This window comes from Cucumis sativus, chromosome 4 (assembly GCF_000004075.3).
Source record: "Cucumis sativus cultivar 9930 chromosome 4, Cucumber_9930_V3, whole genome shotgun sequence".
Lineage (NCBI taxonomy): Eukaryota > Viridiplantae > Streptophyta > Magnoliopsida > Cucurbitales > Cucurbitaceae > Cucumis > Cucumis sativus.
The window spans coordinates 1034177-1057300 of record NC_026658.2 but is presented as its reverse complement, the minus strand read 5'-3'; the positions used below and the strand labels follow the sequence as shown (position 1 = coordinate 1057300).

Genomic DNA, 23124 nt, shown 5'->3' with positions numbered 1-23124 from the left:
AAATTGCATATTTCAACAAAAACAAGCCTTGGGGTTCACTTTACATCAATTTGATATCTCACACTATACACTATTTTGAAGGGAATGTGACCTATTTGGCCTTCGTTCATACCCCACACTCTCATATGTTTGTACTTTTGTCACGCTCAAGCTTTAACCTAACACCCTTTTATTAATACCTCCTTCTACCAAATAAAACTCGATTAGCTTATGAAAAAAAATGCACAAGTGGATCGTTTTGGACCTTTGTTAAGAATACGTTTCAAATTCATATGCAATCAATTCTTATACGTGTAAACTTTTACTTGTATGTTATTTTAGAACAAAAAAGTTTAATTAGTTTAAATTTTATATTCAAATATTCTACTCCACTTTGTATATGTATATAAAGAAACTGATATTGTTAATTAATTATAATTTATATAGAGAAGTGTAGTTGGTTCAATTAAACCTCTTAGGGGTTCTAAATTTTCTACCTAATTTGTATACTTTGTGTCAATTTTCTAAAAAATAAATAAATTCACCTAATAGTTAACACTTCTTTTAATGGAAAATTGACTGATAAAGTGCAATTAATAAAATATTTCTACAATACTTTGCTTTCGTTGTTAAAAAATAATAACAAAAAAACCAACACCAAATTTGTCAAAAGAGAAATAACAGTAAAATAAGAAGAAAAAAAAATTAGACTCTGTTTTTTTCAACTTTCTTTTTTTTTTTTCTTCTTCTTCTCTTAAACAATTAAAAAAAATATAATTTACATTATTGAATGAAAGCTAGAATTAAGATAAATTAAATTAACTTAGTGAGTAACCGACCTTTGATATAACAAAAATGTTGAATCAAAATAGATTATCCAAATTATGATTTAATTAACATAAAATGGAATTAAATTCATAATCAAAAGCCGACTTTTCTTTATAATAAAAACGTTAAATAATTAAGAAAGGATAGGCTTATATGAAAGTAATTAAAAACTAAATTGTTGTTCTTAGAATATACATTTCTTTTAATTATATGTAAAAAAATAAATACATGAGTCAAATTTAAAGTAGTCAAAGGCTAAAAATTTAAATTTAAAAAGTATATTATGACTTTTCAAATAAACGCTTTTTCGGGACAAAACCCTTTTTATAATTCTCAGAAATGTTTTTTATTATTGAAGAAAAAAAAGGAAAAAAAACTTATATTTCAAATTAGATGATTTTAATTTAAGTTTAGGTTTAGCTGTTTTATTTTTAATTCTCATTTTTAAAAAATGACAATTTAAGTGTATGATATTTAATTGAAATACAAGAAAATGCAATTTCTTGTATTTTGTTTTGAGTAAATCCGTGCTAGTTTATTAATATTATTTTTTAATTTTTAAAAATAGATATTTTTTAACCAAATAATATTCTAATATATATATATAATATTATTTTACTTTAAAAAAAATATGAGAATAAGGTAAAGTCAAAAGTAGTATTTAAAACCAACAAATTATAAATATTTATGTAAGAAATTAAAATTTTTGAATATTGAATTTCACAAGTAAAGAAAAAGAAAAAAGGAAAAAGAGAAGTGTGGTGGTGGTCGTCATCATCATCTTCTTTCTTCTTCTTTATGAAGTATAAAAATGGCGGATCTGTGTGAGACTTTGAAGCAAATTTTGTAAACCAATTCAGAGAGAGAGAGAAAAAAAATGAGAGAAGATCAAATCAAATCAGAGATGGATTGGTTCTCATGGCTTTCAAGAACATCTCTACATCCATCTTTAGTCTACGAATACGGCCTTGCCTTAGCCAACAACGAGCTCGAACACGAAGACATTCTCTATTTCAATCATGAATTCCTCCAAAGCATCGGAATCTCCATAGCCAAACACCGTCTAGAGATTCTTAAGTTGGTTCATAAAGAAAACGCTCTCCACCCTCGTCCCATCACTCGTATTCTCCTCGCTCTCAAGAAAACCAAACGACGGTTCGCAAATCTCATACGAAACTTCACTCATCACGACGATCAATTAGAAGAATCCAAAGCCCTAGTTCTTGTTCCTAAATCAAGTTACGCCGCTAAAATTCTGAAGAGGAACAAGACATTTAGCGTGGGGAAAACGCAGGGGAGGTTTCTTCTTACCAATGGAAGTCCGGATCCTGATGTAAAGATCGGGCGGCGGATTCAACACTTTTCCGGTCCGATCTTGTACGATGCACGGTCGGCGGCGGCGGCAGAGGAGGAGAAGAAGAAGGAGGGCGTTGAGGAAATCAGGTGGGATGCAATGTTTCAGAATTTGAGACCTACTTGAGAATTAAAATTCATGGATTTTGTTAACAAATTAGGGTTAATTTTGAATGGTGAGAGATGGGTTTTTTGTGTTATTCTCTTCCACCATTAGATGGGATTTCTTTGTTTTTTTTTTTTCTTTTTCTTTTTTGGTTTTGGGGAAGTGGTGAGTCTCTAAGGACAAGAAGAAGAGAAGCTTTAGGAAGAAGGAAGGGTTTGATTTTTTAGAATGATGATGATCATTGTGTTCTTTTCTTGAAGATGAATATTTAATTGATGTATGGGTTTATTAGGTTAAGAGGGATATAATTGATTTTGTGTTTTCTTTATGGTAATGTAATCTCTGCCAAACCCAGCTTTTGTTCTTGTGGTTTGAGGTTTCTAATAATCTAATCAATATTACATTTTTCTTACCTCTTCCCTCTTTATTCCTAATCTTTTTCATTTTAATTCCTTTTAGTTATTGCATTTAATAATCCACATGAGAAATAGTAAATATTGTAATAAAGAGAGCTTTGCTTTGAAATTATATTTATTTTACTTAATTAAGGAGTTACAAATGCCCAAGTTTTGTTATCCACTTCTTATTTGGTATTTTTCCAAGAAAAAGAAAAAGTCCAATTTCACAAACTAATTTAAATAGATAGTTCTTTTTTTCACTGAAAATTCAAGTATATTTAAAATAAATCAAAATCAAAATTGAGAGATTGAAAGGAAACAAAGCAGAAAACATTCATTACTCACTCCAATCCAAATGCATTATTTCTTTTGCTATTACATCAACATGACATATTATTATTGAATAAAACAGCATACTGATGTATTTTATACCTATAGGAAAAAGGCCTTTCACATTGTGTTTAATGCACAAAGGTAACAAACACAACATACATCAATGAAAAAAAGAAAAAGAAAAAGAAAAAAAAGTCCTAATACACATCAGTTATTCAACTCAGAGAATACAAGTTGGCCAATGCCTATGGAGAATTCTCAAGTTACACAAAATTTATCACTTGTCAAAACATATTATGCTGCAAAACCAAGCTGCAGATATTTCAACTCTCAGTTAAAGCATCGCACTGTCGAATGTAGCACGATGTTTCAAGCCATCTTAAAAACATCAATGACCTGAACTTTGAGGCAAGCGGAATGAGCCACCGGCATAAAGCATTTGATAGACTGGCCTTAATCTGATAGTCAGAATCAAGCTCACGATCGAACCCAACCCAGCAACGCCCGAAAGGATGAAGAAAGTCGTCCTGAAACACTGTTGGCCTATGCAGGTTATTGAACCTTGCTTAGCAGCTTCTATGTCGTATAAAGTACTAGTGAGTAGAACTGAGAAAAGGACTGCTCCTATTGGATTCCCCAGCTGCATGAAGTTGAAGATGACGCCAAAATTCTTTAGGCCGAAAATCTCAGATGCAAGAGGGACCATCATAGAATAAAGAACTCCGTAACTGATTCCAGTGAGACCAGTGGCGATGTAGAGAGTAATCGTGAGGGCGGAGGCGTACAGGAGGAATGCTATAGACATGAGTACGAGTGCAAACATCATCCATAACGAGCGAGGTATCATTCTTGACCTGCATGACCAATGAATACCGGACTGATGAGCATTCGGCACATGGAGCAACTTCAGAAAAAATCACTAGATACTCCGAACATAAAGTCAAAGTAATTTGGAAAAATCTCCAGGTTAATTCTGAAATTACTCTTCAATAGTTGAGTTTTGGAAGCCCTTGTGAACCCCAAAAATTGACAAAGAAAGGGAGCAGTTTCTGAGATACCCTATTGAAAAAAGTTGGAACAAGTTATTAATTCAGTGATCTGTTTTGTATAAGCATTTACCTGACAAAGTGTTCGGAAATTACACCGGAGCCTAAACGACCAACAAAATTGCAGAAGCTGAAAAGAGCCAATAGCAATGTTGCGTCATTAATGCCTAACGAAATCCCAATTTGAGACAAATTGTTGAGAACTGTTATTCCTGGACCGACCCCGAGGAAGTACAAGAACCAAAGCAGCCAGAAATCAGCTTTGATTACAGCTTCACGGAGCTTGAAATCTTCCCCTCTTTTAGGTCTTCTTTTCTTCTTGTGAATCGCCCCCTCTCCCACAGCAAGAAGTGTTTCAACATCTGATGCATCATCATTCTCATAGAAACTTCCAAGATTTGTAGCTGAGGAAGATGGTGTCAATAAAGGTTCAATTTGGGAAGAATCGCTTTCTCCAGAAGCCAAAGGTTCTGAAGAATCAACTCGAGGGCCAAGTGTTTTTGTTCTTGCACAAATGGTCATTTTTATGGGAACTGCAAGAGGAGACATTAAAAGGATAACCATAATGGCAACTAAGGTGTATCCAACAGCGTCACTAGGGGTTGTAGTTGCATCTAGAATTGTGGTCGATACTAAAAAAAGACCTAGCAAAACACAAGCAGCTTGTGTGAAAAGAAAATGAGCACGCTCAGATGGATCCTCTGATGAAGCCGGAGTACAAGGTCGAACAAAGTACATCATGGCTAGGCACAAAATGGGTATCCCAATTGCAAGAAACAACAGTAAATTCAAAGCAGACTTTCTAAGCACCAAACTGTATATCACCGTGTATACCGCAGCACTAAGCCCAACATAACCTTTAAGAATGCCAGCAACGGTACCTCTGCTGAGAGGGAAGTTCCTCATGTTGGTTACAAGCACAGCTGTTCCAAACCATGCATTGCTATTTGTAGCAACACAATGTGTGAGCCATAGCTGCCATGACATTCAGTATAAAAAGTTTAATGCACATGCCCTATATCTTTCTTTCTTTTTTCTTTTTCTAAATGAATAACCTAACGTTACTTGAGAAAAAATGGAAGAATACAAGATCAAGAAGTAAAACTAAGGAAAATTCTGCAAAGACTAGGAAAGAATAAAGGAAATTAAGCTTTGCAAATGGATGAATATGTAAGCACTCATATGTTAGGCCTCTTTTCTGCTTTACCTATGCTCGTTGGGTAAATCTGTTAGGAAAATTATCAGGAACAGAATGAATGAAGATGAAGGCAGACAAATGTCTGGTAGTTTAAGCTTAAACTCTCTCTCAATGGCGTCTCCAAGTTTCTCTACTTACTCAGTTATTCTTATTGTATTTTCCTAGCAAGGGATACCTTTTCTGTCCCAATTCTCTAGTTTCTATCAAAAACTATAATCAGACGTTCAAGAATCAACCATGAAAGATATGAAAATGTAATTGAAGTTGCGTAGTAGAGTTAGTAGATAATAGAATGGCACAAAATGAAAAATTGGAAGTGAGAATTCGAAGGAAAGTAGATGAAGGAAGCTTGGGAATCAAGTAGGACGGAGTTCCAAAGTTGCTTGAATGCCATATAGTAGGATTCATCTTTTAATCAAGTAAACCTAAACCTTATCCATTGAATACATATGAAGTTTCATCTGACTGATTGTGCATGTAAGTTACAACCACAAGAGATGGCATGACCATATTAGAATCAATAAGCTTGCTTAGTTTCGTTTTAAATCATCTGAAGATCTCAATTATCTTTGATTTCAAAATCGACAAAGGAAGCAATTAAAGTTGACAGCATTACTTTGACCAACCATATACATTCATTTCAAAATTTGATGGCTGACATTCTATATAGATGAATGCCAATGAAATAACTAATTCTGCTAAAAGTTGCTCAAATTTTGACCCTAAACCTATTCAACAATCATATCACCCATCTCTTATTCTGTGCTTTTGGTGAAAAACTTTGACCAGGGGAAAAGAATGAAATAATGACAACATTATTGGATTAGTTAGCCAAATCCGTATGTTCACTCCATTTAACTTTAATGGGGTTTATGTAGTTACAAAGATTCGGATAAACAATCTTTTCCACAAGAGATGTAGTCATATATATATCATGATTGTTTAACTTGACCGAACCTCATTTGACCTCAGTGTAAGACTATTTCTTTCTATTTGATGGAAGGAAATAATAGGAACCTCTTTTTTTACTGATTGAAAAAATCATTTTCGTATGATACTATTTAGATGAGTTAGGGGGATTTCTTATCAACTCTTTGCATTATTAATTCAGTTGTTTGTATCATATCAACAAAAAAAGGATTAAATCTTACAAAGTAACTTCTGTATCAAAACCCACAGCATTTAGCTAATCAGTTATCAATCAAGTTATAACCAGTTACTAAGCAGCTTTGATTCAAGATCTCCCAGAAACCAAAAATTCATTAACAGAGAAACATCAAGACTTGGATCATAGGCTAATAACAAAGCAACCAAAAATCCAAACTGTTGCATTAATCAAGAACAGCAAACAAAACCATCAAACAACCAACAAAGAAGAAAGCCCACAATTTCTTGAAAACAAGAAGCCAGAAGAACACATAGAACATGAAAGAAAGATCTTGACAAAGAGAAAGATAAAAATTAAACTCACCAGCCAATAAGGCAGATTAGGAACAGTCCTGCTAACAGCAAGCCAAATAGCCCCATAACCTATAAAGCAACAGAAAGCACCAAACAAAAGTATAACCCATGGAGGAAATTTGTTACAAGCGAGGCCAGGAATCAAACCCATACTCTCTCCAATGTCATTAGCCACACCCAACACAGTAAGCTGCTGCTGATTCAAACCCAGAACAGATTTAAGCAAGTGTGAATAAAGAGAGAAGTTATAAGAAGAACCACCAGCTATTTGAACCCAAACAGCAGCAGCTAAGCCAACCCATGGCGGCCTAGTTCCCCCTTTCAAAACCAGTTTCGGCATCCCCTTAAAATTAGACGATTACCTTACTAAAATCAACAAAAACCGAGATGGGCAAAAGGGTTCAATCGCTAATTTTGGGGGATGAAAAGGATTTATAAAGGAGAAACAGAGGAGAAATGGGAATAAACTGAAATGGGGTCTGTTTTTGTTGGCGTAAAGCAGTGAGATGAGTTGATTTAGGAATGAAGAAGAGTAGGTGTCAAATTGAAAGAAAAAACGAGTTGAAGCCAGACGAGATGAAGGCTTCTCCCAACACACGCAGTCCTAGGAAGCTAGGAATCGATTTTATTTCTTTCAAAAGTTTGTATTTTATTCATACTTTGTCGGTACACATCATCCTTTCACAAGGCAATGCACCAGATTCAGTGATCGGTATTTGATTTGAGTTCTTTTTCTTTCTTTCTTTCTTTTTTAATGTGAATACTTAAAGTGAAAGTTCAATTTTTGTTAATACCCACATGACTCGTAATGGTCTTGTATTCAGGCCTTTTTTGTTTATTTGCAAAATTTGTTTTTCAACTCTAAATACAAAATTGTGAGTCTAAATCTGTGTTTTCATTGCAAAAGTCAATGGGAAAGGATGAACAAAAGGAATCACATGAAAAACAAAAAGAAGAGGAATTGTTTCTATAGGGAAGAAGAAGAAGAAGAAGAAGAAAGTTGAAGAAGAATTGAAACGGTTATAGAAAGCACTGAGTTGGTGCTTAAAAACTGTCCAAATTAATACGTAATAAAATTAAAGAAAAGTTTTCATATTTTCATAAACATGTTATAGAATCTAAAAAAAAATTGTTATATTTTTGTAAACTATTTTTACCATTTTCATCTAAATATATATCATTAAGTGATACCAACAAATTTTTATAAAAAAAAGTTAGTATTAGAAAGATGGAGAAGAGTGCAATTTTATTGGCAAATGCCTAAAGTTGGATAGTTTGATTGTAGGTTTGGAAGAAGAATGTAGAAATGTGTAATGATCAAAATTGAAAATTGGATGTGATGCCACTAAACACCATAGTAAATAGCAATACATCAAACATTGCAATCAAATAGGAAAAAGAACAACACATAACACACCAACATGCCAACTATTTTGTCTTATATATATAGAAATATATGTGTGTGTTTAATTTGCACTTTTCCATCATTATTCTATTTTACTTTTTCAAATCAAATATTTTGTTTTTGTATTTTTATCAATCTTAGAATTTAACCTGCTTTGTTGGGCAAATTTTTGTTAGGTAATAATTTCATGTAATTAAAAATTACATTTTTTTATTATGTTTTCTTAATTAAATAATATATAAGATTTATTAAAAACATATAGATGGAATTTGAACCAATGAGTAAACAAATCTTAGAATGAGATTCATGAACAGACAGACAATATGATATCATGAAAGAGAAGAAAAAAAAAAGAGAGAAATTAATATTTCTTAAATATATTTATTTATTGATTCTTTTTCTTTTCCATTGAGTTGTTGGTATTATTATATTATTGTATCCATATCACCATAGTGCTTGTCTCCCACATTAAAAAAGTAAAACTAAATCACATCCAATATATAATTAATGGTGTGCATGAGGAGAAAATATAAAATGATTTATTTTACCTTTTATTTTAATCATGTCATTTGTAAAAATCCTATTTTAATTACCTATAAAAGTGTTAAAATGCATTTTAAAAATATAAAAAGAATTAGCACTGGACAATAATGAGATGAAATGGAAAATTTTATAAACGGAGTGTAACAGTATGAATGACACTATATGTATTAGAAGATTTTTTTTGTTGTTTGGGTGAAATATTCCATTTTCATTTTTATTCATACACAATTCTTATACTGAAAAGATATCGTTTGTCACCTTATATTTTCTTAATGTAAGTTGGTCCAGGGTACTGATTTGAGGCATGGAAAAGAAGGACTACATTATTAGAGAGGTCCTTTTGAAAAGACATTTTTCCATGAAAAAGGACGGTTGATAGTACGAGTGAGCTCTAACATAGTTTGATTATTTTACCCCCACGTACTCTAGGCATATGATTCTTCAATTTTAACCCTATATCTTAGCTAATTCTTATTTTTATTATAGATCATTCAAGATCTTACTTTAAAATTTGAAGATTGTTTTTATTTTAATTATTGATGATATTTTATTTCTAATAGATCTATAATTCATAGAGTCCTTTTGAATCTTCATTGTACTTCTATTATTAAAAGAACAAAAGAAAATGGTTTGATGATGTGTAGTGTTAGTAGGAGACTTGGAAATGGTGCTTATGTATTACTTGCTATTGTTGGAGGTTTTGGGTTGTTTTTTCAATCACATCCATTTTAGTTTATATGTTTATTTTCAAAGATTAGAATATGATGTACTTAAACACATGATCTAATATAATATAACGTCACGTCGTGATCTAATTATAGAGATGAACAAAATTTACGATGTATGATGATCATTTAAATAGAAAATCATAATTAACAAACCAAAATGTAGAAGTTTAATTGATAAACTTAATTATAAGTCTCATGTGATGTTTACCTAAACATATAACATAATAGAGATTGTAAATTATAGTGTTTTGTTAAGCAAACGAGGACGAAAGGTTTTGTAAAGGTTGTTCTAACAATCTAACCCCTCGTGATAAAGAAAGCTACCTCAATTGCATATGAGAACTCCCTTAGTTTAGGTGATCTCTCACGACAATAATAAGAAAAACCTTGATTGACTATTGGTAAGCAACACCAAGAGGGAGCTAATCAAATTTAGCATGAAAGAATCGATATTCTAATCCTTTTTTTTAAACATGAGATTACACAACTATAATTAAACGAATAAAAAAAACACTTGAAAGAGAACACAACTTTTCACCTAAATTGTCTAGGTTCATACCAATCTTTCAACTATTCTTATAAAACGTACAAGTACATAATTCATTAAAAATGTAATTGAATTTGAATTTCTAGATTTATTGTGAATTTCGGGTGCCCAAGTGACTCTTGAAACTTCAAGAGTTGCAACTCCTCGTCAGGGTTAGAAATTTAGCTTGGAAGCAAACACATTTAATCATTCTCGAAATCTTTTAATCTAACCCGTGTCATCATTTGTTGTTACATATCGATTGTCTCATGATTTGATTCACCTAGAAAAGTTCTCCTATTGCTTTTCAGCACAAACTTCAATTGAACTAGCTTGAACTTGTTGAACTTTATTTTTCCTTGTAAAATCCAATTGTCTCCTTATCACATTACTACACCGACATTATTTACAACTCTAAACCACCGCTAAAGTTTGATGCATGCTTTTTATATCATGCACAACCATAAAATGTGTTGTGTCAAGTTTTAATATAGCGACTCGGTTTGAAAATAGAGTCATTAATTTGAGTAAAACATCACAACTACTTTTACCTAAGCTTTTAAAAATTAATTATTGCAATCAACACTAACTTTACTCCCATTTAAGTAGATCGCAACCATTGGAGATTAAAACTTTAAATAAAAACCATGCCATGGGAAGATATAATTGATCGAATAAACATTTTCTATTCAACTTCTTAAACATTTATAATGTCAATTAACACTAACTTTACTCCCAATTAATAGAGACATCAATATGGGCCGAGATAAAATTTCAAATAAAAATATCCCAATAAAATCACAAAGGAATGAAAAAAAAAATTCACGGGTGTGTTTGGTTATGATTATAAAAGTGTTTAATTTTGTAAAAAAAAACTATTTAAAAAAAATTTGTAATGTTTGACAAATTGAAATAATGCATTTTTCAAAAAATTCATTTATAAAATAATTAAGAGAAATCATTAAAAACTAAATTTTTAGAAAACGAAGTTTAGGTGATTGATTAGAAAATTGACCATTTCTTTTCTCTTTATAAAAATTAGAAAATTCCCACCATACTACCATTTTCAATCTTATTAATATTATGTCGTTGAAATAAATAAATTATTATTGAAAAACATCTCACTTTTTTTTTCTCTCTTTTGTTTTGAATAATTGCTGAAACAATACAATCAAATAAATCATCGTTTGTGTATTTATTTCAGGTGGCATTATTAATTTCATTTATTTATTTTTCAAAAGAAAAGAAAAGAAAAAAAATGTTGATTATGAAATTAAATATCAATATACTTCTGCTCTTAAAATAAAACTATCTAAATAATTAAAGAAAAAATAATGTTTTTAGTTCAAACTTTATTAATTTCAAAATTTCAAAACAATTAGTTTCAAGAGATAGGGCCATTAATTTCCAAATTTTAAAACAATTAGTATCATTAATTTCAAAACATATTCTTTTTTTAAATTTTTTTAATATATTTATATCTTTATGAAATTAGGATTTAGTCATTTATGATAATTTAAGTTTTTTTTTGCTATATGACAAACTAAATGAAATTCGCATATAAATATTTATAAAAAAAGTCTAACCAAATATATAAGTGTTTAATTTAAACTCATTTTCAAGAATGTGTTTGAAAGGAAATGTATTCATTAATAAATATTTTGTTTTTAATTCAATCCAATTTTGATAACTTCATTTTATAATTTAAAAGTTTCAAATTGGGATAAAATCTGAGGAAAAATCTATATGTTGTGTGAGTAAATATATATATATATATTTCTAAAAATATTCTCTCAGAAAAGTCGTATTCGGGTTGTCAAAGAATATATATGTACGGCAAAAAGATACCCCAAACTATATTTGCCAAATTGTTTTAATTTCAACTCTATCTTTTCCAATTTCATCAAAACTATACCATAAAATATTTTCAAAATGATCGATGGTAAGTCTATGAAGTTTGAGTTTGTGAAATACAAAATAAATAAATAAATATTGTATTTAATTAGTTATTAGATTTTATATTATTTTAGAGAACATTGTTTCAATTTTAAAAATATTAAAAATATTTACAAATATAATTTAGGTTAGAGTTAAGTTTAAAATAAAATAAAAATTGAGAAGATTTTGTTGTTACTTTTTAATTTCAAAATTAAAAATATAGATTTGGCGAAATTATAATTTTATTTAATTTATTTTTTAATAATTTAACATCTGAGTTTTAAAAATAAAATTTCATATCTATTTCGCTTTAAATAATTTAAATTAGGACTTCCTATAGAAATTGAAAAATTTCCAAGAGCCTTTCCTTTTAGATCCCATACAACTATACAAGTAATTTAAACACTATTTAAATGTTAAATTAACAACCCTTTTTTATTAATGTTTCTCAAGTGGACGTTAAAGCTAACATAGATTTGAATGGAGCGAAATTTCTAATATGCATTCAAAAATATGTGATTGAAATTATGAATCTTTGCCAAAATTATGCTGATAGGAATACAATACATACGGAATGCTAAGTTTGTAAGTAAAATCATGCATTAAAAATTGACATACATAGTCTTCAAATCAAAATGTACAGAATTGCAAGAGTTGATCATATTCAGCCCTACCAAAGAGAAACTCAGAAACGAAATCTTGAATAACGTAAGAATCATAAACAAATTTGATACCACTAACAGCTTCATCTTCATAGCTTAATCGAGATCCATCTCCAACTCTACACTAAGTTTGTGAATATATATCACATCATGAAAACAGAATTTTCGTAATGGGAGTGATGGTTTCTATGGACAAAAACAAAACAATAAATTAAATCAGTTCATAATGAATGATTAGGGTCGGAGAACGTGCCGCTAGTCCTCCTCTTCCTCTGCTTTTGACATTACTGATAGATGGCTAGGTCTACGCTGAAAAGCTGATTGCCGTCGCTGTTGATGAGAAGAAGGCCTAATTAGAGCAGATAAAGCTCTTTTCACGAGGTCAGCACCTTCTACGCATTCAATTCTCACTAACGAATTCGTCATTGCTGATCTCCGAATATTCAACGATACGTTCCGGAATTGGCTACCATTCGAGATATCTATAGAGTGCGTCGAATTCTTGTGAAGAGAACACCTGAAGGAGCCAGGATGTTTCGTCGGAGAACACATGCACATGACTTTCTTCTTGTTCGACGGAACCGCATTCGCATTACTGTCGCGATTCTTCTGAACCGAAACCGAACGACGACTGGGAGATGCCGATCTCTGATCAGTCTGAAATCTCAACGAAGATTTTCTAGACATTGTTACAGGCTTCGTAGAGGACGGTCGAGACGTGAAAGCCGTACTGGACGAAGCGAAGGCCGAGTGAGAAGTAATGTAGCATCGGGACCGCAAGGATGTGGCGGATTGTCGAGATTCGGCTCCGGAAGGCGAAGCCATGGATTTGCAGGTGGTGAAGTGGGAGAGAGCTAGGTTTTGGAGAAGAAGTAAAAACCGAAAAAGATTAGAGACGAAGGGTTTTGAGATTTGTGGAGGCGCCAAAATTTTCACAGCGCCGCAAATTAGCAAAACGAACGGAAAGAGGTGAAAGGAGATATTTAAAAGGAGAGAGAGGGTAGAAATGGAATTAAGCAAATGTTTGAGGGTAGTTAGATAATATTAACCAATTGTAAATGGATCGCTCGGTTGGTTGGGTGAGCATATGTTTGGTTGAGATTTTAAACTCTTTAATTTGAAAAAATCTTTAAAAACCAAATTCACATGTAAACACATAAATTTTAAACTCGTTTTCAAAAAAGTGTTTAAAATGAAATGTATTATTAAAAAATATTTTGTTCTTAATTCAATCTAAACGTATCCTTAATAACATGTTGGGTTTATGGCAAGCGTACAAGAATGACTAGAGAATTTGATTAGAGTTGAGTTAATTTAAAATATGGGTTGGATTATGGATGGAATATTCGGATCAATCCAACTCAAACTAAATCAATAATATACATATATATATATATATTATTTATTTAATATTTATAGATAATGTTCAGAATGTTGAACTTTTAATGATGTTTGAAATATTGAATTTATTGATGCAAATTTTTTTAACCCGACAATCCAAGACATATTTTAAGGATTGAGTTGGATTGAAAATACATTGACGTTATTTGCTAATCAACCCAACCAACCCGAAAATATGAGTTATGTCAGTAATGTCCCTCAACCCAACCCTGTACCCCTAGTTTAAGGAGTGTGTCCAAAACTTTACTTTTAATTTTATTTTCAGCCTAAAAAACTTTCATGTCTTATACAAATTGGTTTTGCAAAAGCAACATTTGTTTTCAACTTAACTCAAACTTCTTTTCACAAAAATTTCACTCTTCGTAAACTTAATATTACTTTCATATTTATTTTAAAGTTGTATTTCGGTCAACAAATCAAATACAGGTCTAGATCGATCAACAAGTCATAACTGGACCAACAAACCAAAAATCAAATATACCCATGTTCCAAGTAGATAATCAAATTTAGGAGCTAAAATTTGCTTTTCAAGGAAAAAATTAAAATGATCAAATCACAATACTAAAATTTAAATTCAATATTGTTTGAATGAGATTAAACCCAAGTGGGATGAAATTCAATATTTCAATAAAATGAGGACCAAATTGCAATTGAATTTGAATCCAACCAATGGTTTCAAGAACGCTTAGAAGGAAGGGCGCGAAAGCAACCAAACAAAGAGCAAAAAGCTTGGAGACCGATTAAGAACAGAAACCAAGCAACCGTCGTTAAAGCAATCAAAGGCCAAGAACTGTAAATATATTCCTTCACAAATCTTCCCATTTTCACTCTCCACAATCCATTGTAATACTCATTCACCTCTTCAATCACCTTATCTAACTCCATTACTCTGCTCAATCTGATCGATTTGCTCATCCCATTCCACATCCAAGCTCCCTCTTCATCGCTCTTCAAATGGTTCACAATCACTCCTCCTTCTCTCAACAATCTCACATCCTCCTCGGTATCCACGATTCCGTTCATCAATTCCGTGTATCTTGTCAATACCAACGCCCCTATTCCGCTTGACGCTTCGTATGCTACTAGGTTTCTCAGCGTTGCTTCTGTGTTCACGTCTAGCCTCGCGGTTGGGAGGTACAGCGTTCCGGTTTGGGAGTCGAAGTTGATCGTTGAGATTCCGCCATGGGAGGGTGAGAAGTGGATTCCGGCTTTGGAGAGCTCCGAAACTGAAGGTATCGCTATTTCTTCCGTTAATGGCGGTCTATTTGCGTTTGAATTTGGGTTTTGAGGTTCTGGTTCTTCTTTGGCTTCTTGTTGCTCTCTGAAGAACAGAATTTCAGCGGGTTGTTTTAAGACTGTGAATGGAGGGATTGTGGAGAGAATCGTCCATGGTAGGCGAGCGATCGTCTTTACATGTTGAGATTGGATCGCTCGTTTTGTGAAACTAATTAGGCGTTTGAGGAATTGCTTGAATCTGTGTGAAATTTGTGGAGATTGGTCGATTTCGTTGGGGGTTTCGTTGATTTCTGATGATTCTTTCGATTTAGGAGCGATCATTTGGTATAAAAAGTCTAGCAAGTGAGCGCAATCTGAAATTTGAATCTCTGGAATTCCATCCGTAGTGTTGAATGGAGAAAGCTCTGTGAACAAACCGATCATCATGGAGAGCAAAATTTCATCAGATTGTTGAGAGGATTCGGATTGGAATTCCATCATCTTTCTCAATACAAACAACGGAATCTGATTTTCAAGCATGATAATATCTCTAAGAACAGCATTATGTGCCGGCTTCGTCCCAGCGTGATCCATTAAATGCGACATTCTCGAAGAAACTCGCCGGAGAATCTTGAATTCGCCGGCATAAACAAGGAGAAACTCAAGCAAGAAAGATGCGTCAATGGCCATCATCCAGGCTAAAGTTTCGCCATTAATATCCAAGTAACCATGGTAACACGCCCGGATCTTCTGCTCGATCTTCGACATTTGTTGGACGAGTTCGTGAAATTGGAGGTTTGTAGAGCTGAATTTCTTAGCTCTTTTTGCAGCAGAGAGCTTGAGTCTCTCCATATCATGGAGCTCCGGTCGCCAACAATGGTAAGGTCCCAAGGCAACCAATTGTGGAGTGTAGGAATGTGGATCGGACTCCATTAACAATTTGGGGACCTTGAAGATTGCTACTGGAATTCCGTAGTCCTCATCGTCCTCAAGTTCTTCTTCGAGGGTTCGACGAATTTGAATGACCCATTTGAGCTCGTCGAAGGTGGAAGAGGAATAATTGGACACCATTGTTGAGTGGTGAGGAAGCATCGTTCCATGATGGATGAAGAAGGTTCGGTTTCTATGATATCCGTTCTCTTCTTTTTGGCATTAAAGTGAAGAGGGAGTTTTAGTTAGAAATTTAAAACCTCATCAATATCAATGAGTTTCAATTCAACTTTCGTTTTGTTGTTGGAAGTAGGGTGATCATCCGTCGGAATCTGTTTTTCGGCCAAATGGACACCGCCGACCTCAAGTAGTAATGGATTTTGCTCATCCGACGCCGGCCGGTGTTAGCAACAAAATCGACCGAACCGGTCGATTTTTTCCTCTCTTTTCTTTTCTACTTTCTTTCTTCTCTCCCACTTTTTTTTGCTAGTTAATTAATAAAAACATAAAAATTAGATTGCTACCAAAATAAAATCATTCCCATTAAAATTTGGTAGTAAATAAATAATATGTGAAAGAAGTTTTTTAAACCTATCATATGAATTTAACAAGACTAATAAATTAAATTTTTTTATAAAGTAAATAAATAAAATTAATTGCAAAGGTAATTCACCCTAAAAATAAAAAATTACTTTTATATAAACATTAAAAGGAAAAAAAATGACGTCGGTTGAGTCTCGCTCTTGGAACCACAATGGAACAAAGTCGGTTTTGGTTACAACAAAATCGAAACTGACTAACCTTGTCACTTCATCTAGCTGACCGACTTCAGTTCAGTTGATTTTGATCTATAGTTTCGATTTTTCAAGCTACCATGCTCACCTCTAGTTGGAAGAAAATAGCAAAAAGATGTAGTTGCACATGCCAAACAGCAAATTTGAAAAAAACAAAAATATAAGAAAATAGACTCAAATAAAACCAAACAACTGGTTTTGTTATGTATGGCCTCAAGAGCAATAAAATCGACTCGACTATGCGAATCACATCAAAAGAGTGATAAAGAACAACACAGTAAAACTTAGGAGTTTGAAGAGATTGTTTGACACACAGACCGCTTTCTCACTTTCTCATTTTATATCCCATGAGCTCGTTCAGATTGCAATATTTTCAAACCTTCCAAATCCCATGTCCAACTTTTGCTCCCCTTTTGAGCGTTTATACAATGATCTACGAAGTGAATGTAGTTTCAACTAAAACACAAGCAATTTTGGTAAATATTAAGAAAAATTTGGAAAAAAATTATCTTCTAATTGATATCGTGCTAAGAAAACTCAAAATAATGGATAGTTTTGGCCCCATGATAGAAAAAACAAATATGTTAATGTTTTATTTGCATCCTACCATTGATATCGGGATAAAAAGAATATCATGGTAAATAATAAATTTAAATTAGAAAAAGATTGATTTAACGTATGTCTTAGTTATTATATTTAAAATAAGATGTTTTTATTTGTTTAGAGAATTTTTTTCAATAATAACAAATAAAAATAAAAATAATTTATATTTGATTATAGATATTCAAACCAATTTCAATAACATTGATATTCCTGATATAGTAGATGCTATCACACTTAAATTTTGTGATTTTTGTAGTATTATAAACTTACTTTTTTAAAAGTTTGAGCTGAAATCTACTAAACTTTAATTTAGTTATTATTCTAAATGGAAGTTGCCAATAAATTATTTTATAAACTGCAACAGTTTCATAGAGAGTATTAAATTGAAACTTGAAATGTTACATCTCTACCCATTTTTGGATAATTTTATTGTGAAGAGTTTTTTTTTTTTTTTTTTTTAAGAAAATTATTTTAAAAGGTTAAGGAAATTATATTATAAACTTTGAAAGCATTGAAAAGTTTGTTTATATTTGTATAAATTAGCAAAAAAAAAAAAAAAAAAAGAAAAAAAAAAAAACAAAGGAATAAAATGGTAGCTTTGCTGGAAATTTTAATAGCTATCACTTGAAGCAAATAGTGTAATATAAATGAGAAAAGAGAAGCAATAAGCCGATAAACCATCCGATTCCTCATCCCCATACTTCACTTCAGACTTTCAGCTGCCTTCATCCATGGCGGCTGCTCTCCATCTCAACGCTAAGCCTTTCAGTCTTTGTTCCCCATCTATCAGCCTTCCAAAGATATCGCCGTCTTCTTTCCGAGTCAAGTGCTCTGCCGGAACTTCCCCTTCCAGGCGCTATAATATCGCCCTGCTTCCCGGTGATGGCATTGGCCCTGAAGTTATCGCCGTCGCCAAAGATGTTCTCAACTTTGCTGCTTCTCTTGAAGGTCTCTATCTACTTCCTCTCTCTTTCTTCCCCCATCGATTTTGTTTTATTTATATGTTAGTGGTTGGGTTTATGTTTTGCTGGATGGATACTGAATTATTTGGTGTGATTGTACATTTCGTTTTTATTTTTGACGAGATTGGGTTTTGTTTTTACTAGGGATTGGATTTGATTACAAAGAGATGCCTATGGGTGGAGCTGCGCTTGATTTAACCGGGGTTCCATTGCCAGATGAGACGCTTTTAGCAGCTAAGGACTCTGATGCCATTCTATTTGGTGCAATTGGAGGGTAACTGTACTTATAGCTTGTGCTATCACATTTGTTCCTCTTTTATTTTTATTTTTTATTTTTTATTTTTTATTTTTATTTTTAAATGGTGTGGTTTGTTGAATAATCTCATTATTCGTTCCGTTTACCAAGTTACAAATGGGATGATAATCCAAAACATTTAAAGCCAGAGACTGGGTTGCTTCAACTCCGGAAAGGTCTTGGAGTGTTTGCTAATTTGCGGCCTGCAATCGTTTTTCCCCAGGTAAACTTCTATAATATCCTCTCCCTTCTACACCAAACTATTTACAAAGAAATTGCAAGCTCAAGGTTCATTTTTACTCTATTCACAAAGAAATTGCATGCTCAATTTTCATTTTTACTTTTTGGCCTGTGGTCGGTTATATTCCGCATTACGAGATTGGTATCTTGTCAAGTCCCTTATGCAACGAATAGATGTTTTGGTTATTTGAAGACTGGGGAAAGTTGCTTGGTTTGAAGCCTTATAGATAGTCTTGTTTTATGTTGAATTTTAGGCTACCCTCTTGCTAACTCGATAGTTAATATGTTCATAACCGCTATGGGTAAGTTTGAAGCCCTACAGATGGCCTTGTTTCCTGTTAGTTTAGACATCTGAATTAATAAAACATGATCTGATTTAATGTTCGTAATCACCAATGGGTTAGCCTATTGGTCTATAAGGTTATGTAAATAATAAAAGGCTGTGAAGAAATAGTTTCAACCATGATGATCACCTTCTCAAGATTTAATATCTGACGAGTTACCTTACCAATCAAATGTAGTAGAGCGAAACGGTTTTCCCATGAAAATAGTTGAGGTGTCTGCAAGTTGATTAAACTCTCATGGATATCTAAAAATAAGAAAAATTTTGCTGGTAACTTCAGTGATCAACTTGTAAAGACTTTCAATGGCTTGCATTATATTTAGAAGCGCAGGGTGGAACTTCAAATTTCATGGGTCCTAAATGAAAACATGAAAGAATTTCCCTGTTAACATTTTTAATTTAGATGCATAAATTCATGTTCATGAAGATACACCAGTGAGTATGAGGTAGAAGCTTATATGTGGGACTCTATTGCCTATTGATTACTCCGTTTCTTAATTCTTCAGTTGGTGGAGGCTTCAACTTTGAAGAGAGAGGTTGCTGAAGGTGTGGATCTCATGGTCGTAAGGGAACTCACCGGAGGTAAATAATTTTCTCCTCCCAAATGAAATGAGATTGCATTTCTTGATTTCCGTCCATCTCTCAATTTTGGGGTTTTGAATAAGGATCCCATGATTTCTTCCACCTGAATTAGGTATTTATTTTGGGCAACCAAGAGGTTTTAAAACCGGTGAAAATGGGGAAGAAATTGGATTTAATACTGAAGTGTATGCAGCACAGGAGGTAATTTATTTATTTTTAATTCCACTTCCTTGTGAGTTTGCATATAGATTATCCACGACCTTTTATTCTATTCGACATGCTCTCATCTTTCATCATAAAATCATCAATAACATTGAGATCAGCATTCCTCGAATTCAAAATTTTCATTTTGATTTACAAATTCATTCTTCAAAGTGATCATTCACGCCTGCATGTAAAAGTAATACCTTTCTTGAAATTAAGATTACATGCTTAATTTGTTTCTATTATCTATAATGATCCTCTTTTATTTGATAGACTATATTGTGTCTATTTTTACAATTATGTTTTGGTTTGTTAATGCTTCTATGTCAGATTGATCGTGTTGCTCGAGTGGCATTTAACAATGCTCGGAAGCGTCAAGGAAGAGTTTGCTCTGTAGACAAAGCAAATGTGTTGGAGGTGCTTAAAACTTTGATAATATTTTTTTTCTTGATTGAATGATATTGTGTTCATCGTAATTCATAAGAACAACCTTTTTATCTCTTTATCAAGCATTTCCTACTTAATGAAGGATGGTGGAAGCTTTCTATGGAATCTGTTAGTGGAGAAAGTTTGGGATAATATCGTGCCTCTTTCTCCTTCTTGGTTGTCTTTGTCAACTTTTTAAAAAAATTAATTTTCTCTGTAATTATTGCAATTTTTTCATTGTGTCAAGTAGAAAATCTTTCTCTAGCCTTAAATTAGGGCTTAACCTTTCTCATCTATTTCATTTCTCTCCACTGAAAAAGTTGTTTCTCTTAGAAAAGGTTTTCAGGAAGTTTGAGAAAACAACCTCAGATCATTCCTTTATTTTGCTAGAAATAGGTTGAATTTTGAGAATGTGTTGCTGTGATCTCCAGATTTCTTCTAAGTTTTGCTGAAGATTCATTCAGTTCAGGATTTCCCGACTTTATTAAAATATAGTCATACATTTCATTTCAGTATGTTATGTATGGTCCACGCATGTAAAAATTATAGTAAAAAGTGTGGTCATGTGTGCTGTAGCAACCTTACACTGGAACTGTCTATTTTGTAGGCATCGATACTATGGAGGAAGAGAGTGACAGCAATAGCTGCAGAATACCCTGATATCGAACTCTCGCACATGTATGTTGATAACGCTGCGATGCAACTCATTCGGGAACCAAAACAGGTGTGCATTGAAAAGTAGTCTTATTTCCATAATGGGAGCTATTAAAGTGGCCTCATAGCTCCTGGTTGAGTTTTGTTTGGACTGTGTGGAAATTTGCAGTTTGATACAATTTTGACAAACAACATATTTGGTGATATTTTATCCGATGCTGCATCCATGATTACTGGAAGTATTGGGATGCTTCCATCTGCAAGTTTACGTGAATCGGTAATCAAAATTATTTGCTTGCATTGTTATTGTGGGTTTTCTAATAAGTTGTGCATTGTCTTATTATCTAAATCTTCTTCAATTCCCTTCTAATGAACTTAACCGTTTGCACAGGGACCTGGACTCTTCGAACCTATACATGGGTCAGCTCCTGATATTGCTGGACAGGTTTGTGTTGTTAGAAAATCAAAATCATATCAGTAAGGATGCAAAGTTTTATGGTATGAAATGACATGGCTTTATCTATAGGATAAAGCAAATCCATTGGCAACAGTTCTCAGTGCTGCTATGCTTCTAAAGTATGGCCTCGGTGAAGAAAATGCTGCCAAAAGAATAGAGGCTGCAGTTTTGGATACTCTGGACAAGGGATTTAGAACCGGTGACATATACTCCGCTGGATGTGTACGTATTCTTTCGTTCTCTCTTTAGTCTTTGCATACTCTGTCCAGTAGTAATCAAATGACTTGAACCAATATATTTTATATATCATGAAAATGAATAATGTAGCTAGTTTTTGTCCCTATATTGATCAAATCGAGCTGATTTTATTGGTTCCATTAACACATTTAGGCTTCAAATTGCATCCCTTTTATGATCAAATGTATTGCAGAGTTGGGGTGATGATCTGTTTCACTGCCAATTTTGATAAACCATCCTTAGTACTTCCTCTTTTTGGTCACCATTCTAATGATTTTCTTGACTGCACAGAAACGAGTTGGATGCAAAGAGATGGGTGAGGAGCTATTAAAGTCTATAGAGTCCCATAAACTTGCTACAGTTTGAGTCGAACGTGGGCAGGGATCCTTTGTTCGCCTCCTGGCATTGCTTTGCAAATGCACTCTGATGTCAGTGTCTAACCTTAAGGTTCTCTCAATATAATGATATATTTCGTTTCTCTTTACGGTTATTCTTCTGCATCTGTATGAACAAGTTGAGTTTAAGGTCTTCTTTTTGCCTCAGAACTATAAATAACTTCCATCTTAGGCTGTAACATTCCGACATTTTTTACAATAGGAAAATAAAATTACTTGTCAGGCCACTTTGCTGTCTCTTTCCCAATTTTTCATTCACATTGACTTCATTTGAAACACAAAGGTTCACAGTCAGAATGACGAATCAAGGAAGGAATGAAGGTTGTAAGTCAAGCCAGAACTCTGCTAGTCAGAGATACTTCATATTATATAATACAGCTATTGATTCATTTGGGTTATTTTACCTTCTATGTCCATTTTGTTTTCTCCGGTGACAAAATTTGCCGACGAAAACAATTCAATAACAAAATGAGGAAAAGTTAAAAAGTTCGTTTGACTAAGGTGTGTCCAAGTTTGTTTGGTGCCTTATCAAGTGATTTTTACAGTTTTGTTTGATAACTATTTTATGTCTCGTTCTAAGTTTTTGAAAATAGTGTTTGTTTTTTTTACTTATGATTTTCATATTTTCTATATAAATTTCCAAAAACATAACAAGTTTTTTTTTTGAAACAACTTTAGTTTTTTTAAATTTGGGTTTGATTTTGAACTCTTGAAATCCAGACAATCAAACATATAAATTATTATATATTGAGAGTGATTTGTTGTGTAAGATCGTAAATATATATTGACGGCAAGTATGAAAATTGAAGGGCTAGACTTGTAATTTAAATTCTGAATTAAAATTAAAAGAGGTGTTCAACCAAAACTAGAACCTTGTTTCTT

At 32.8% G+C, this 23124-nt stretch overlaps 5 protein-coding genes across 5 annotated transcripts; 2 read left to right on the top strand and 3 right to left on the bottom strand.

Annotated features, from left to right (window-relative positions):
- The first annotated feature begins 1538 nt into the window (after positions 1–1538).
- On the top strand, positions 1539–2678 carry LOC101211300. The gene has a single exon (XM_004152138.3). It carries the CDS (start codon positions 1685–1687, stop codon positions 2285–2287), a length of 603 nt encoding a protein of 200 aa, XP_004152186.1. The 5' UTR covers positions 1539–1684; the 3' UTR covers positions 2288–2678.
- Positions 2679–3001: 323 nt separating this feature from the next.
- On the bottom strand, positions 3002–7426 carry LOC101211550 (protein NUCLEAR FUSION DEFECTIVE 4). Its single transcript, XM_004152139.3, has 3 exons — positions 6713–7426; positions 4117–5018; positions 3002–3851 (listed from the first exon to the last, which is right to left on the bottom strand). The coding sequence occupies exons 1-3, from the start codon at positions 7040–7042 to the stop codon at positions 3386–3388; spliced, it is 1698 nt and encodes a 565-aa protein (XP_004152187.1). The 5' UTR covers positions 7043–7426; the 3' UTR covers positions 3002–3385.
- Positions 7427–12451: 5025 nt separating this feature from the next.
- LOC101207294 lies at positions 12452–13432 on the bottom strand. Its single transcript, XM_004152286.2, has one exon. The coding sequence runs from the start codon at positions 13327–13329 to the stop codon at positions 12760–12762; it is 570 nt and encodes a 189-aa protein (XP_004152334.1). The 5' UTR covers positions 13330–13432; the 3' UTR covers positions 12452–12759.
- A 1148-nt stretch (positions 13433–14580) lies between these two features.
- On the bottom strand, positions 14581–16191 carry LOC101207546 (putative UPF0481 protein At3g02645). Its single transcript, XM_004152287.1, has one exon. It carries the CDS (start codon positions 16189–16191, stop codon positions 14581–14583), a length of 1611 nt encoding a protein of 536 aa, XP_004152335.1.
- A 1863-nt stretch (positions 16192–18054) lies between these two features.
- Positions 18055–22480, top strand: LOC101211790 (3-isopropylmalate dehydrogenase, chloroplastic). The gene is made up of 11 exons (XM_011654686.2): positions 18055–18395; positions 18554–18683; positions 18816–18927; positions 19794–19869; positions 19982–20070; positions 20404–20490; positions 21107–21223; positions 21323–21430; positions 21545–21598; positions 21680–21832; positions 22139–22480. The coding sequence occupies exons 1-11, from the start codon at positions 18179–18181 to the stop codon at positions 22211–22213; spliced, it is 1218 nt and encodes a 405-aa protein (XP_011652988.1). The 5' UTR covers positions 18055–18178; the 3' UTR covers positions 22214–22480.
- The last annotated feature ends 644 nt before the right edge of the window (positions 22481–23124 follow it).